This window comes from Phacochoerus africanus, chromosome 5, assembly GCF_016906955.1.
Source record: "Phacochoerus africanus isolate WHEZ1 chromosome 5, ROS_Pafr_v1, whole genome shotgun sequence".
Classification (NCBI taxonomy): Eukaryota; Metazoa; Chordata; class Mammalia; order Artiodactyla; family Suidae; genus Phacochoerus; species Phacochoerus africanus.
This window is the reverse complement of record NC_062548.1, coordinates 31,293,319-31,307,293: the sequence shown is the minus strand read 5'-3', so window position 1 is coordinate 31,307,293 and position 13,975 is coordinate 31,293,319. Positions and strand designations below refer to the sequence as shown.

At 51.2% G+C, this 13,975-nt stretch overlaps 1 protein-coding gene across 1 annotated transcript in view; it reads left to right on the top strand.

Moving 5' to 3' along the window:
- XYLT1 (xylosyltransferase 1) overlaps window positions 1–13,975 on the top strand; it is a 334,227-nt gene that overhangs the window by 104,634 nt on the left and 215,618 nt on the right. Inside the window, exon 2 of the mRNA XM_047780424.1 lies at window positions 1,623–1,661. Within this exon, the coding sequence (XP_047636380.1) occupies window positions 1,623–1,661 (39 nt within the window). The remainder of the gene's footprint in view (window positions 1–1,622; window positions 1,662–13,975) is intronic.

Genomic DNA, 13,975 nt, shown 5'->3' with positions numbered 1-13,975 from the left:
CCAAGGCTGACCATAAGAGGGCAAAAAGTGGGCGGTGGCCCAATTCCTAGAAATCCCTGCCCCTTCCCTGAAATAGTTGGAATAACCCTTCCACTCATTGGCCTGTGAGATTACCCAGCCCATTAAAACTCGGCACCCCGTATTTCAGGGCTGCTGTCTCGCCTGCTGAGATGGCCCACACTCTGTCTATGGCGTGTGTCTCTCTAGCAGTACATCTCCTTCTTACCTATTTGCCTCTCGCTGAATTCCTGCACTGAGATTTCAGTAAGTTCTGAGTCCGGGTGTGTATTTTAATTCAGAGACCGTGGATTCAAGTCCCAATCTGGGTTTTGACGTGGTTTAAGTCCTAGCCCGTGGGTTCAAGTCCCAACTGCGTTGTTCGGTTTCAGAATCATGAAATCTGTGCTCCCATGTCCCTCGTAGCCATATTGGTAACAGCCACAAAATGGGAACAACCTATGTGTGCATTGACAGGGGGATGGATAAAGAACCTGTGTTATATGTACATGCACAGTGGACTATTATTCAGCCTTAGACCAAGAAAGAAACCTTGTCATTTGTGACAACAGGGCTGAACCTTACGGATGTCATGCTGAGTAAAACCAGCCCAGTTGCAGAAAGACTATTATGGCGTGATTTGCACATTTCCTTCTTGTCCACAGCATAGGCCAGTGGGCCGGGGCTAATTGGCGTGGCTTCCTTGAAGCCTGTGTTAGAAGATCTGCTCGGATAAAGCAAAGCTTCCAACTCAGTTTGCGCGTCGGGGCCCTAAAGTCATGCCCATTCTCTGTAAGAGGCAGCGTGAGGTTACTTTCCCAGGATCATGAATCTAAGATGATTCCGTTCAGAGCCGACATGGTGCAGACAAAAATAGCCTTTATGTGCCAAGTTTCCTGTTTTCTTTGGAACCCGCTTGCTGGTAACCACTGTCTCCTCCCGATCCGTCCCCTCCTCCACTGTACTCACCCTGCCCCTACCCAAGAGTTCATGTTTAACGACCCGAGAGACCTGACCACCAAGCATTTCCAGTCAATTGGCTTTTGTAGTGAGTGAATGAATGGGACTTTCTCTGGCCTGCCTTCTCCCTCCTGAAAGGAACCTTCCCGGGGCCCATGGAATGTGCTGCACAGACCAGGAATCAAGCGCTTCTTTTCCTCCGTCTCATTCCTTCCCTCATTCTTTCCAAGATCAGACACAAAGTGGTGGCCTTGCTCCTCGTGGGGACTTTACATTCTTTCAGGTTTATTTCTAATCCTCTCAAGGACCCATCTTCTCCCCATCGATGATCTGAACACATTCTGAGACCCTCGGCGAGGGGCCTTTGCTTCTTACTTCTTTACACTTCATCGTTTTGTGTGGTCTCTGTGCAGGTGTCCCCTTAACCCCTTAGTGAACGATTTGAGCCTCCTTCATCCTCTGGGTGTGAGAGGGGGTGTGGGGGTGGGGAGATTGGGCCAGGCTGTCCTTCTGTCTCCTGGGGTAGGGGCGACAGTGTGGGGCCACCCTCCCCGTGGGCTTGCTGGGGTCACTCAAGAGAAGTGGCTTTGTTTGAAAACTGATGGTGGGGTAGTCAGTTGCATTTTCCCCGCCACTCACATGCGTTTTCTCCTTTCTTCCCGCAGGACCCACAGCCAAGCCCTGTGATCACCCTGGAGACCCAGGTCAGTACCTTCCCATGGTCTCTGTCACTTTTTCTGCCCTGATGCTCCTGGAAGAGCTCTCTGGGGCGTGTTTCTGCCTCCGCTGGGCTCCAGGACTCGGAAAGCCTGGACGGACACATGATGCTGCCCTCCTGCCCTGTGGGGATGTGTACCTGCCTGCAGGTGTGTGTTCACACCCCAGCTGATTGCATATGAGTGTGTGTGCACATGCGTGTGTGCAGCCAGGTTCTGAAAGCAGCGTGGGAAGAACCGGACCCGTTCCTTTTGAGTTTTCCTCTGCCCTTTGCTTCTGCCCAGCCATCACGAGGAGGTGACAGATGAGGCACACAGCGAGGGGCCGGCTGCTCTTTCATGTATTGAGTTTGGAGAACTTTCTCCCCTTGGCAATTCCTGGCATCCTTGGGTCTGCTGGCACGGTGGGCTGTTCCGAGGGGTCTGCATCACGGAGGTGTGGCCTTGTGGGGCAGGTGACAGCGAGCCTTGTGAGGAGGGCCTGGCCCTTACTGTGCACTTTCTGCTTTCCTGGGAGATGGGACAGAGCGCAGCTTTGGGTCTAGCAGCCACAGGTGGAACCCCAGAATGTCTCAGCCCCCATCTTTCCCTCTGGAATATTACCGCCACAGGGACAGTGCCTACCCTGCAGGGCGGTGGTGAGACTTACAGGAAATGGTCTCTACAAAGTGATGGTACAGGAGTTCCCTGGTGGCCTAGCACTTAAGGATCCGGTGTTGTCACTGCTTTGGTGTGAGTTTGATCCCTGGCCCAGGAAGTTCTACATGAAAACAGAAAAAGGTCATTGGTGCATACTAAGTGCTTAGCATTATTAGTGTTTCATTTATTTATTTACTTTTTCAGGGCCACACCCGCGGCCCATGCAAGTTCCCAGGCTAGGGGTCCATTCCTAGCTACAGCTGCCAGTCTGCACCAGAGCCACAGCAGCGCGGGATCTGAGCCACATCTGTGACCTATACCACAGCTCACAGGGACGCCGGATCCTTAACCCACTGATTGAATCTGAGTCCTCATGGATACTGGTCGGGTTTGTTTCCTCTGAGCCACGATGAGAATTCCAGTACGAGTGTTTCAAACCCATAGAACTGTTGGGTTTCTGATGGGACGTGAAGGGGGCATATCTTTGGATGACTCATTCCATCCAGTGCCCCACAGCTCAGGGTGTCAGCTGGGCCAATGTCTCTGAGCATCTCCAGGCTCCTCAGTGACTCTTGCAGTTTGCTCGTTGCCAAGGACCACAGGCCCCCCCACCCTTCGACCCCCTCCCTGGCATCTCTGCCCTGGACTTCCCCAGGGGAATGAGGAGCAGCCCCCCCCCCCCATCCCACCCCTTTCTCCTTCCTCCATCAGGGCCTGATGTTGTGGGCAGAGTAGGTTCTCAGGGTCTCTCTGTGCTCGGCTGGCCTCTGGTTGACCCCCGCCCCCACGTTTCCCTGCGTCGGCTTCAGGGCTGACCAGACAGCAGAGCTGGCAGGAGGGGCAGCGGGTGGGACTTTGAGGGGCCAAACGCCCAGTGCGCAGCCCCTGATGGACCCTCCTCTGCTCTGGTTTTCCCCCAACTTCTGCCGTTCCCTCATCACCTCAGCCGTGCTTGCCATGTGTGAATAAGTCACCTAAAAATACATTTCCCTTTAAATGAACATATTTATTGTATTCTTTTTTTTTTTTTCCTTCCTTTTTTCGGCCGCCTGCAACGTATGGAGCTCCTAGGCCAGGGATCAGATTTGAGCCACCGTTGAAACCTATGCCACAGCTGCACCACACCTATGCTGGGCCAGGACTAGAACCTGGGTCCCAGCGCTCCCAGAGACCCGCCCATCCCCTTACACCACAGCCGGATCTCCTAAATTCACTTACTTTCCTTTCAGAAGGAGATTTGGCCTCAGCTAGCGGTTCCCCATCAGGGGTGTCTTTGGCCCTCAGAGGACGTTTAGCCCTGTTGAGGCATTTGGGTTTACCTCACCTTGCCAGGGAGCGGGGGTAGTTACTTACCGGCCTCTGGTGAGTAGAGGCCAGAGAGGCTGCTAAACATCCTACAAGACGCGGGACGTCCCCACAGGAAGAATTATCCAGCCCGTAATGTCAGCAGGGCCGAGGTTGAGAAACGCTATCTCGAGGAACCATATTGCTGAAATCACACCTTTGACGTGCCAGTTAGATATTTTTTCTTAAATTCATAATATTGAAAAGCTCCTTTCGGTGCTCTCAAAAACCATCCCAGAGGACTCTCAGAGGTAGGTGTGCCCCACTTTGGGAAATGTGACTCCCCACGCTTAGGAGAGAACTTCTAGGGTGCGTTCTTAAAATGCTGGCCTTTCTCTTCTTTATCAGCCTCTGCCCAGAAAGAAAACATACAGCCTCAAACCCTGGGCACATAGTCTGTGCCCAGAATTCTGGAAGCCAAAACTCACTGGGGTGGAGTGCCTGCAGCCTGGATGGATGGCTCTGGGTGGTTCTGGATGGTTCCGTCCTTGGCCTTGCTCTATCTTTCACTGTGGATATGGCCCAACCAGCCCTTCAAAACCTCCTTGGAAAAGAACAGTCACGTGCCCTCGGTTCCGACCAGCATGCTGGGAGTGTAACAGCTCAACCCTCCACAATGACCTCTCAGAGACCCCAGCCCTGGTCCATAGCCACCCGTGGCACAAGGTGGGTTTTCTGCGTTGATGTCACACCATCAGGGAAATGGCTCCATTTGTCTCCAGCCAACACTCCATTGGTCTCATCTGGTGCTCGGTCTTTGGGGAACTGTAGGCAGTTATTGTCTTTCTCCGAGTTCTGATTTCCCATGTTCAAGAGCCACTGGAACTCAGCCAAAGTGCAAATATTTTTGTAACTGTTGGCACAAGGCCGTGGCCAGATCTGCCTGGATGCCGGGCCTCAGCCCGCTGGGACTCACGACGGGATTGGCTGCTGCCTGCAGGGAGGTCAGACGAGAGGAGCAGGGAAAGGTTTTCTGGCAGAACGTGGCACCCCAAACATTACCCACATGGCATGAGCAGGACGGCAGATGTGGCTGAACTTGGAAGAGCCAGCCATGCAGAGGCAGGTGGCGGACATGCTTGAGCCCGTGGTCAGTTCCTGCTTCCTCCCTCCAGTGCCCTTTGCTCCGGAGAAAGGCACCCTCTGTTCCGTCCTGGAGCACAGGGGCACAGGTGGGCCTGACCCCTGGATTTCATGTGGCAACAGCCCGGCTTGCCCCGTTTCCCTAGTAGTCACTGCATCAGCCCCCACCTCGTGCTTGGCGAATCTGTCCCCGAGCAGCTGTTCTGAGTTGGAGGAGGTGGCTTGAGTGGCTGCTGAGGCTTCTTCTAACGCCCTCTGCCATTGGCACGGCAAAGCTCCGCATCTGTCCGTGTCTGCGGGACTCTGCTTTATGGCCAGATTAATAGAATGAGGAAGCCTAGTGAGGTTTAGATCCGTGGTATCAGCTTTCCCTCAGCAGGTGGCCCCTGGGGGGTGCTGAGGAATCCCTGGCTTTCAGTGGTGAATGCTTTTCTTTTTATTTTTTTTCTTTCTTTCTTTTTAGGGTCACACCTGCTGCATATGGAAGTTGCCTGAGTAAGGGTCGAATCAAAGCTACAGCTGCTGGCCTACACCACAGCCACAGCAAGGCGCGTCTGTGACCTATGCCGCAGCTCACAGCAATGCCAGACCCCTGACCCACTGCGCAAGGCCAGGGACCAGACCTGCATCCTCATAGATTCTATTCGGGTTCCTTTTCACTGCTCCACGATGGAAACTCTCATGAATGCTTTTCTCGTCTCCAGATGGCGGTTACCTGGGAACCAGGTGACCTAGAGATGAAAAAAGAAAAGTCTGAAGGGAGTTTGTGTTTGGTTAGTGGCATTGTCATGATGTCCACTCACTGACATCATTTGCCAAGAACTGGCTTCTCCCACTGAATCCTCCAATGCCCTTATCACCTAGGTCTTTTCATAATACCCAGGTGAGGCCCCCTGAGGGTCAGAGAGGTTAAATAACTTGCCCAAGGTCACACAGGACCTAGCATTGATGTCAGACTCGGGGCCGTATGACATCAGCATCTATCGTCTCAACCTCTCTCCTATTTTTTTGTTTTTATTTTTTCTGTCTTTTTGTCTTTTGAGGGCCACACCTGAGGTGTATGGAGGCTCCCAAGCTAGGGGTCTAATTGGAGCTGTTGCCGCTGGCCTACACCACAGCCACGGCAACGCCGGATCCTTAATCCACTGAGCGAGGCCAGGGATCGAACCCACGACCTCATGGTTCCTTGTCGGATTGGTTTCTGCTGCACCATGACGGAGACTCCCCTCTCTCCTATTTTTGCAGCAAAAAAAAAAAAAAAAAAAATTTGCTTTGACCAGTAGAAAGATTTGTTAATGCTTAGGCAGAGCTGGAGGGACGCGCTTGAGGTATGCACCCGAGGTCAGTATCGACAAATAGATGGATGGATAATGCTTTGCACAAGTATCCACAGGTGCACTTCGATAAGTAGGTAGAGGGATGATAGATGGATAGGTAAAGAGATAAATGGAATACTTTCCATAGTGAGTAATTCTTTGACAGATCGGTTGCCACAAGACTTGTGGGTAAAGGGTTTAAAGGGTTTAAAGCAGTGGACCCAATAGAAAATTTATTTTGAAAACAACAAAAGTGAAACACCTCCCTGCGCATCAACGGTGTGTTGGCAAGTTTGAAGGCTCGCTATTTGATTCTCTCGTTCTCACTGATCCCCAAGATGGTGTATCTTTTATGACTTCCCTCCAACTGGCGAAGCCTCTCATCATTTAATTTTAGCTTCTCTGCCTCCCTCCCCACCACCCCCCACCCCCGACCCAGCTTCACTGTCAATTAGCTAATGGTCTCTCCTCTGACCCGGAGATACCCTGGGCGATGCGAGAAAGGAACTTGAGTAAAGATTGATCCGTCTGGGTCTTTGTGAAGTTGGCTCTCTTTGGACGGGAACAAACCTTCACTTACACTGAGATTCCTCTCAGGACCTGAAGATTCAGGGCATCAGGAGGAAGACTCCTGACTGCTCAGCTTTTAGCAACTAACCAGGTCCTTGAATTTCTTTGATCAACTAAGAGAGGGAGGGAACAGCTTTCAACCACCTACTGGGTCCTTGAATTTCTTTGATCCACTAAGGGGGGGGCAGTTACATTTACATCATTTAAAGATGATGCTGGAGGCCTTGGAGATTGTGAACAAAGCCCACAAAGAACCTGAGTAGTGGGCGGAAGGAAATCAGCACATGCGAAATTCATCCCTTCATCCAGCGGCTTGTTTGATAGTTTTGGGCCAGGAAGAGGCAGGGCCTTGTGCTTGAAGCTAAAGATACAGCAGTGAACTGGCCAGAAGGTTCCTTGCTCATGGAGCCCCCATGTGGGTTGGGGGGTGGGAGTGGTGGTCAGACAGTGAAAATGGGAACAAATAAATCTGCTTGTACTTTCAGGGAGTAATGGGTGAATAAAAATAAGATCCGCAATTGGAAGGAATATAAGAAAAAGAATGTTTTTATATATGTATGACCAGGTCATTTTGCTGTACAGCCCAAATTGACACAACATTGTAGATCAAGTATACTTAAATTAAAAAAAAAAATTAAGATTAAAACAAATAAGGAGTTCCCATTGTGGTGTAGCTGGAGCGAATCTGACTAGTATCCATGAGGATGCAGATTTGGGATCCGGTGTTGCCATGCGCTATGGTGTAGGTTGCAGACACGGCTCAGATTCCGAGTTGCTGTGGCTGTGGTGTAGGCCAGCAGCTGTAGCTCAGATTCAACCCTAGCCTGGGAATTTCCATATGCCCTGTGGGTGTGGCCCTAAATACCAAAAATAAATAAATAAATAAAATAAAATAAAATAAGACCAGACTGTCTGTAAGAGGGAGTGACTGGGCACCCACAGATGGGCGGTAGGGGGTATTTGGGGGATTTTCTCTCTGGAAGTGTCCAGCTCAGGAGTTGACATTCGAGCTGAGAGCTTACAGTGGAAAGGGTTAACCAGGCACAGGGATGGCAGTGACGGTGTCCTGAAGGTTTTGCATATTGTATCTGGGTTCCTGTAAAAATAATGTCCACTTTCCTTAGAATCAATTAAAGTGTTAGCTCCTTGGAGCGCCTTCAATGCCTGTGTGTCATTAGAAAGTCAAGATGAGCAGTTCCCATTGTGGCTCGGTGGAAACGAATCTGACTAGCATCCGTGAGGATGCGGGTTCGATCCCTAGCTTTGGTTGGCGGGTTAAGGGTCCACCGTTGCCATGAGCTGTGGTGTAGGTCACAGATCTGGCTCAGATCCCATGTTGCTGTGGTGTAGGCCTGTGGCTACAGCTCTGATGTGACCCCTAGCCTGGGAGTCTCCATATGCCTCAGGAGCGGCCCTAAGAGAAAAAAAAAAAAGTCAAAATGAATAAGGCATTACCTTCTCAGGCAAGAGTGAAGGGCAAAGACTGAGGAGGTGGGAGAGAGGAAAAGGGGCTTAAACCGAGGGCCGCCTGGTCAAACTAAGCCCAGGATGAGCATTCTGACTGACAAGGCCAAGGGCACTTGCAATTTAAGCAAAGTTGTGCTGGGATAATCGGGGCTTCAGTGAGAAATCCAGCTAATAGTCATCATTCGCTGGTTCTTGCTCTGCTGAACAGACGCCTGAGTTGGAACCAGTGGTTCACAACTTGGGGGTGTGTCCCCTTCACGCCAGGGGATATCTAGTGATGTCTGGAGGTATTTCTGATTGTGCTCCTGGCATCTAGTGGGCAGAGGCTGGGGATGCTGCCGAACACCCTACCTCATGTGCGAGAAAGACCTGCTGGCCCCAAGTGTCAGTAGTGCCCAGGGTGAGAAATGCCGTCGTAGTGTCATTTGCTCTGTGGCAGCCTATTTTAGAAAGCCCGTCCCAGCCGTGTAGTTGTGCCCACATAGAAGGGTGTAATTTGTTCCTTCCCTGGTGTTCTTCTGTTTATGTTCAAACATCACCCTCTCTGGTTAATATCAGACCTCCTGCCCCCAGGCTCTTGGCCATGACACATCTTTCCTGCAAAGTCACCAGGTCTGAGTTGCCCATAAGTGACAACATGCCGGGGCGGGGGGGTGACTCATGACGCTGATGAGCATATGCACCATGTGTGCCAAAGGGAAGTACCTCTCAGATACGGTTTCCTGCAAGATGCTAGGGCCCAACGGAGCAGAGAACGTGCAGAATTAAGGGGAAAAACATTTTAAAACCCATCTGGTTGGCTGGGTTCAGAGAGGGGCGAGGCAAGACTTCTGGACTCACGGAGCAGGCCTGGTGAAAAACTCAAGGCCCAGTTCCTCTTTCAGAGACAGATCACAGCCACCTCTGTGCAAACTTCTCTGTCCTGAAGCTCTTCCCGCCTCGCCGGATGAAAGCAATGGCTGTCTCCTGGCCTCGCTTCCAGCTCTGGGCTTCGACAAACCTTTTCCTCCATGGAGAGTGGTTTGGGGAGTAATCAGAGAGTCTCTGAACGGCTCTTACCTGAGTCTCCAGGCCATTAATTCTTACGGTGCCCAGCATCTGTCGAGAGGACCGCAAGACCAAATTGCTTCTCAGCTCATCTGCTTCCCTCCCGCCAGCCTCCGTGGGGGAGCAGAAGCTTTCTGGAGCAGACAGGCCTGGCTTGGGGTCCAGCCAGATCCTTCCACCACGATCGTTTCCTCTGGCTCTGATTTGCTGGGTCTTTAATTAGCCCTGGTGGGAGGGGTGGGGCGGGGAGGTGGCCAGCTGGACCACTGCCTGGGCCAGGGCTTGGCTCGGCGGGCAGGGAGGCTGGATCTGGCCGTAGAAACGATCTCAGGAAGGGTTTGCTGGGCTGCAGCCACGGTGCCTCCCTCGTCCGTGTGACTCTGGGCAAACCAAGTGATGCAACTATTCCACAAATAGCCGGCGAGTTCCCTAAAATGTGGCCACAGGCACCATTTGGAGAAATAGATTCTGTTGAGGTCATCATTTCTCTGTTCTCAGTGGGCGCCGCCTTCTCCCAACACATTGAAGGTTTGAGTTGAGCCCTTGACACCTCAAATGACTGCTCCTTAGACCCATATATGTTGACTCTGTGTTTATTATGAGGCGACAACCACACATGGCACGTATATCTGCAAACACAGTGCTTTTAGCCAACGTTCATTAAGCACTGGGAGTTCCCTGGGGGTGCAGTGGATTAAGGATCAGGTGTTGGCACTGCTGTGGTGCAGGTTCGATCCCTGGTCTGGGAACTTCTACATGCCGTGGACAAGGCCAAAAAAACAAAACAAAGCAATAAAACAACAAACATGATGGGAATTGTCCTCAGTAGGCTCATTACGTGGAGTTACTCCGATTTCACAGCTCTCCCCTGTGAGAGGGATTACTGTCATCCCCATGTAACAGATGAGAAACTGAGGCGGTACCAGGGTAAGCTGCTTGTCTAGTAGCTAACGGGTGGAGCAGCCAGGGTTTGGACCCGAGAGTCTAGCTTCCACTTATCAGGAAACATAACCCGATTGGGCAGGTACTAATCTTAGTCCCATTTTACAGAGGGGCCAACCGAGTCCCAGAGAGACTGAGTTTCCTGTAAAAGTTACAGTCAGTAAGTGGAGACTGGATTAGAACTCGGTTCCAAAGGAAGGGCTCCTTCCTACATTGCTACGTTGCTAAACTAGATGAACGGAGAGAGGCATTAGGTACAGGTTACAGAAGTGTACTAGGCAGAGACAGAGATGTAGATGTCGTTATTAGATCTGTAACTTTGTTACGTAATGTATGTATGTCCAGTCACGTCCACAGACTCAACCACCATGAATTAGACAAAATTCCAGAAAGTTCTAAAGAGCCCAATTTGCCTTGGCCATGTGCTGGCAACTATTCACTTAGCATTTACATTGTCTTAGGTATTATAAATCATCTAGAGGTGAGTTAAAGTATACGGGAGAATGTATTACAGGCTATATGCAAATACTGTGCCTTTTTTTTTTTTTTTGGTCTTTTTTCTATTTCTTGGGCCGCTCCCGCGGCATATGGAGGTTCCCAGGCTAGGGGTTGAATCGGAGCTGTAGCCACCAGCCTACACCAGAGCCACAGCAACAGCAATGTGGGATCCGAGCCGCGTCTGCAACCTACACCACAGCTCACGGCAACGCCGGATCGTTAACCCACTGAGCAAGGGCAGGGACCGAACCCGCAACCTCAGGGTTCCTAGTCGGATTCGTTAACCACTGCGCCGCGACGGGAACTCCCTTTTTTTTTGTCTTTTTTTTTCGGTCTTTTTGCCTTTGCTCCTGCGGCATATGGAGGTTCCCAGGCTAGGGGTCTAATTGGAGCTACAGCCACCGGCCTTCGCCAGAGCCATAGCAACATGGGATCTGAGCCACGTCTGCAACCTACACCACAGCTCACAGCAATGCTGGATCCTTAACTCACTGAGCGAGGCCAGGGATCGAACCCACAACCTCGTGGTTCCTAGTCGGATTTGTTAACCACTGAGCCACGACGGGAACTCCCTGTGCCATTTTAGATAAGGGCCTTGAGCACCTATGTATCTTGTTCTCTGTATGGGGCCCTGAATCCTCCCAGACATACAGAGGGGCGACTGTATAATACATATATTATATAATGTGTTATCATACACATTATAGTTTAGCTGTCATGTATATATGCATTGTGTCTTAGAAAATATAATTCTATACCCAATTGTATCTCTGTGTCTAATCCCTATATCTTTCGAATCTGTATCTAATTTATATCTATATCTTCTGTCTGTATACATCATATCTCATACATTGTAATGCATGTATGGATAATGTAAACAATATAACATATATATGCTACATATAGATTAGATCAACATGGAGATTAGCTGCAGAGATACAGACTACATATTGAGATGATGTCGCTATAAACGTGGGCATAGATTAGACGCAGATATAGCTGGAGTTATAGATATAGTTGTAAATAGAGATAGAAGTAGGGTAATCATTTTCTCGGCAATCCCCGGCAGACAGGTTTGGAAATACCAGTCTGTATGGAGAGAATTCCAGATGAGGTTCTGGGCAGTGGGAGGGTCCCCCTGCAAAGAGCAAGCAGAGTGGTCGCACAGTGAGGAAGGGACACTCACAACTCCCCCAAAGCAGATGCACCTCGCAGAGGCCCCCGACCCCAAGCACTGAGCGGAAGCCACGGTGTCACCAATTGAGTCTCAGGGCTGTGTCGCCAGATTTGCATCGAAGTGCAAGCTGGAGGGTCAGTGAGCAGGTGCTGCTGACGTTTGGCGAAATATCACACGTCCCAGAATGTTGGAGTTTTCGTCTGTCTCTTCCTCCTATGGATGGGAACTTGGGAGCTTAACAAGAGAAGATTCTGGGGCTGGAATGTTCAGGCTGGCTTAGAAGGTTCTAGTTATCATGATAATTCAGTTAAGAAAATTGCTGTCCCCTAAAATAGCAGCAGGACGGATGAGGACAGAGGAGGGTGAGGGATGTCAACGTCAATACCCAGGGGCCAGACTTGGAGCATTTCAGAACCAGAACGGACCCCAGATGCTGCTTCTGTAACACTGCCCACATGTTTCCTTTGCATCTAGGACTCTGCTAAGGGCTTTTATGCGTCATCTCATCTGATCATGACCCCAGCACTGGGGGAAGGGGCTCGTGTTCCCCTCCTTTGAAGGTGAAGACAACAGGGCATTGACAGGTTAAAAACTTGGTCCAGGGCCGCAGCTTTCCTGAGAGACAGAGGGAGGACCGGAGCCGGGCTTCATGTCCTGCAGCGTTTGCTGTGCCCGCTGTCCCTCAGGGCTAATCGGGATCCGCCTTTTTCTTTACATGAGAGAAAACCCAGGGTGGCTCAAAAGTGTTCGTGGTCCCTGAGCATCCTAATGGCCGACCTCAATGCTCTGCCATTGTCAGATGAGCATCACATGGTTCCTAGTAATGGGATGCAGTGGGCTCAACGGGGAAGGTCAGCGGCCCCACATCCCCTGCAGGCACCCTCGTGCTCATTCCACCTCGGGCATTAAGTCTCAGCTGAGATGAAGGTATTGGGTGTCTTCTGCCCCAACTCCATCCTGACCTTGGATTTCATCAGCTTGGATTGCTCATTGCTTTGGCCAAACGGAGGCAGGAGATGGGAGCCCGGGGACAGTGGAATGAGGGGGGTGGCGAGTCATAGCTAAGCTTCTTTCTCCAGGATCTGATCACACAGATCCCCGCTGAGGCTAGCCCTGCTTTCCTCATTTCCCTTAGAAAGTGTCTCTTTGTAAAGTGTCCCCAGCTACCCCCTAGGGGAGTGGCATCTGTTTCCTGGGGGCCTGGCCACCGAGCCTGCCTCCAGCTCGTTCCCTACACAGCACTGCCTCCAGAGTTTCCCAGGGTGAGTCACTGTCATCTCATGTTATGTTGTGATAAAAGGGGAGGTTTTCAGACCAAGGGATGGTCTCAGAATGGATGGGAAGGAACAGGGATGCTCTTGAAACTTGATGCCCAACGGTGGGTGTCTGGGCATTTTTCTGGGCAGAGGGTCAGGGCTGTCATTCTATTTGTGACAACCTCCCCCCAGAACCAAACTGAGAAGCAAAATGTTCCCAACACCTTCGTGCTAAATAAAGCCTGAGAAGGCCCGCAGGCATGAGAAAGGGACCCCAGGCAGGGGCCACTTTGCTCTGTGTCTCGTCATTCGCACCCGCTGCCTGTCCAGGCTGACGAGGCGGAAGGGCAGGCCTTTAGCCACCCCCCCACCCCCCACCTCCGAGCAGAGGGACAGGCAGAGAAGTTCTTTGCGCCTGCAAGGAAGGCCTTGGCGGACTCTCCTTTTCTCTCTTTCTGTCACGCCTCCAGGAAATACACCCTTCTTAGCACTTGAATCTGATTTCTCAGAAGCGCCACCACCTCTGAGAACCCCTGGCCACTTCTCCAGTCCAGGGGGTCCTGGCTGAGGAACTGGGATGCCCCCTCCCAGCTCCAACCTCCTGTAACCCTCCCTGCCAGGTTCCAGTGCCTTTCTGCAGAGGAACTTCTTAATTGTAATAACCCCTTTCTCATTTTCCTCTGGGAACTATAGCTCCTGTTTGTCCGCTGAAGGAAAAGGACTGGGTGGCAAACTTAAGTGAGCCTGGGTGCAGGTGCCAGAAGGGCGGGGCTGCGGGCAGTGGGACCGTTTTATTGTGCTGAGAAGGAAAAGCCCAGCCAGCTGTAAAAGGGACCTAAAGCGACTTCTTTGCCAGAAGCTCCCCGCCCTAATTATAAGGCCCTTGCTTATCATGGGGGCAGGAGGTAACTTTCTCATGACATCATCCTAGTCCCAAGGTCATGCCCAGGCTTCCTGGTGACA